This window comes from Austrofundulus limnaeus, unplaced genomic scaffold (assembly GCF_001266775.1).
Source record: "Austrofundulus limnaeus strain Quisiro unplaced genomic scaffold, Austrofundulus_limnaeus-1.0 Scaffold629, whole genome shotgun sequence".
NCBI classification, from domain to species: domain Eukaryota; kingdom Metazoa; phylum Chordata; class Actinopteri; order Cyprinodontiformes; family Rivulidae; genus Austrofundulus; species Austrofundulus limnaeus.
The window spans coordinates 178,337-179,916 of NW_013953031.1; the positions used below are offsets into that span (position 1 = coordinate 178,337).

At 51.1% G+C, this 1,580-nt stretch overlaps 1 protein-coding gene across 1 annotated transcript in view; it reads left to right on the plus strand.

Moving 5' to 3' along the window:
* Window positions 1-1,580, plus strand: part of LOC106531414 (nesprin-2) — a 31,125-nt gene that overhangs the window by 6,451 nt on the left and 23,094 nt on the right. Inside the window, exons 3-4 of the mRNA XM_014027279.1 lie at window positions 808-937; window positions 1,179-1,337. Of these exons, the coding sequence (XP_013882733.1) occupies window positions 1,239-1,337 (99 nt within the window). The 5' untranslated portion in view covers window positions 808-937; window positions 1,179-1,238. The remainder of the gene's footprint in view (window positions 1-807; window positions 938-1,178; window positions 1,338-1,580) is intronic.

Here is a 1,580-nt window from a genome sequence, read left to right on the forward strand (position 1 = left end):
GAGGACAGGTGAGGACAGGTTCTGTTTGATGGGTCTACAGGTGGAGGACAGGTTCTGTTTGATGGGTCTACAGGTGGAGGACAGGTGAGGACAGGTTCTGTTTGATGGGTCCACAGGTGGAGGACAGGTTCTGTTTGATGGGTCCACAGGTGGAGGACAGGTTCTGTTTGATGGGTCCACAGGTGGAGGACAGGTGAGGACAGGTTCTGTTTGATGGGTCTACAGGTGGAGGACAGGTTCTGTTTGATGGGTCTACAGGTGGAGGACAGGTTCTGTTTGATGGGTCTACATGTGGAGGACAGGTTCTGTTTGATGGGTCTACAGGTGGAGGACAGGTTCTGTTTGATGGGTCCACAGGTGGAGGACAGGTGAGGACAGGTTCTGGGTCTACAGGGTTAGATGCAGATCTCAGGGGTCTCTGCTTCCTGTGTGGAAGAGAAAAGTCTGAGCTGAGATAAGATTTGAAGTCTTTGACCTTTGACCTGCGAGGGTTAAACCRGTCAGTCCTACAGCAGAGACACACTGACTGATGGTTCTGTTGGGAAGCTGGTCCACACAGGACTGGCTTGAACTGGTCTGTTGTCCATGAGGACATTTTCTTTCCATCAGTAATGTCCTGTGAGCTCACTGATCCTGAGGGATGCAGGTGTGTGGGGTCAGAGCTGAGGGAGGAGCAGCAGGTTGGAAATGAAGCTTCAGGGTTTTGAAGCGTTCCTCTGATGGACCTGCTCCAGTCAGCAGCTTCACAGGGTTTTTAATGTAAGTTCTCAGCCTTTTCTTCCTGTCTTCTTTTTCTCTGACACTCAGGAGGGACTCCTGAGAACCTGGCAGGTTTACAGCTGCAGAGGTTTCTGTTGGACACACAGACCCCCTTCCCTTCAGGGGTCCGACCCGCTGCAGCCTCAGGCAGCTCCGATAATCCCTGCAGGACCTCCAGGTGGGACGGACTAAAACCAGCCAAGGTTTTTGGACTTGTTTATTGTCAGAGGAGACAGTTTGAGGTTTTCTTTGTTAGCTAACAGCTAACTGTACGATGGAAGAACAGGAAGCAGTTTTACAGCTGATTCACAAACACTTGTGTTGAAATCAGAACAAGAAGTGATGTGAACTGACTGACATCCCATGATGACATCATTATTTAGGTTTCCAGCTGCTCTGATTCCTGCTTGTCTCCTCAGCATACCGAGCTGCTGTTCCAGAACCATCACACTCTGGAGGTGGGCCGGCAGCTCCTCTCCATGGGAGACCAGGAAGCCCAGGCTCAGCTGCAGGAGGAGTGGGAAAACCTGCACCTCCTGCTGGGAACATGGATGGATCTGACCGAGGCCATCATGGAGGTGAGCAGAGAGGAGCAGAGCTGTCATCCTGGTCAAACCCTTTGCTCTGCTTTGGCCTGAAATCAAGCAGAGAGCTGCGAGCACTTCCTGTCTGTGAGCTCAGTGAGCTGTTAACCCTCAGAGTATGTGCTACAGCTGACTCTCAGCTACTACCACACCATGTTGCAGCTCAGCCTCTGTAAACTGTTGTTGTCATGTTATTCCAGGGTGTTCATACTGGTTCATTCCACTGATAAATCACTC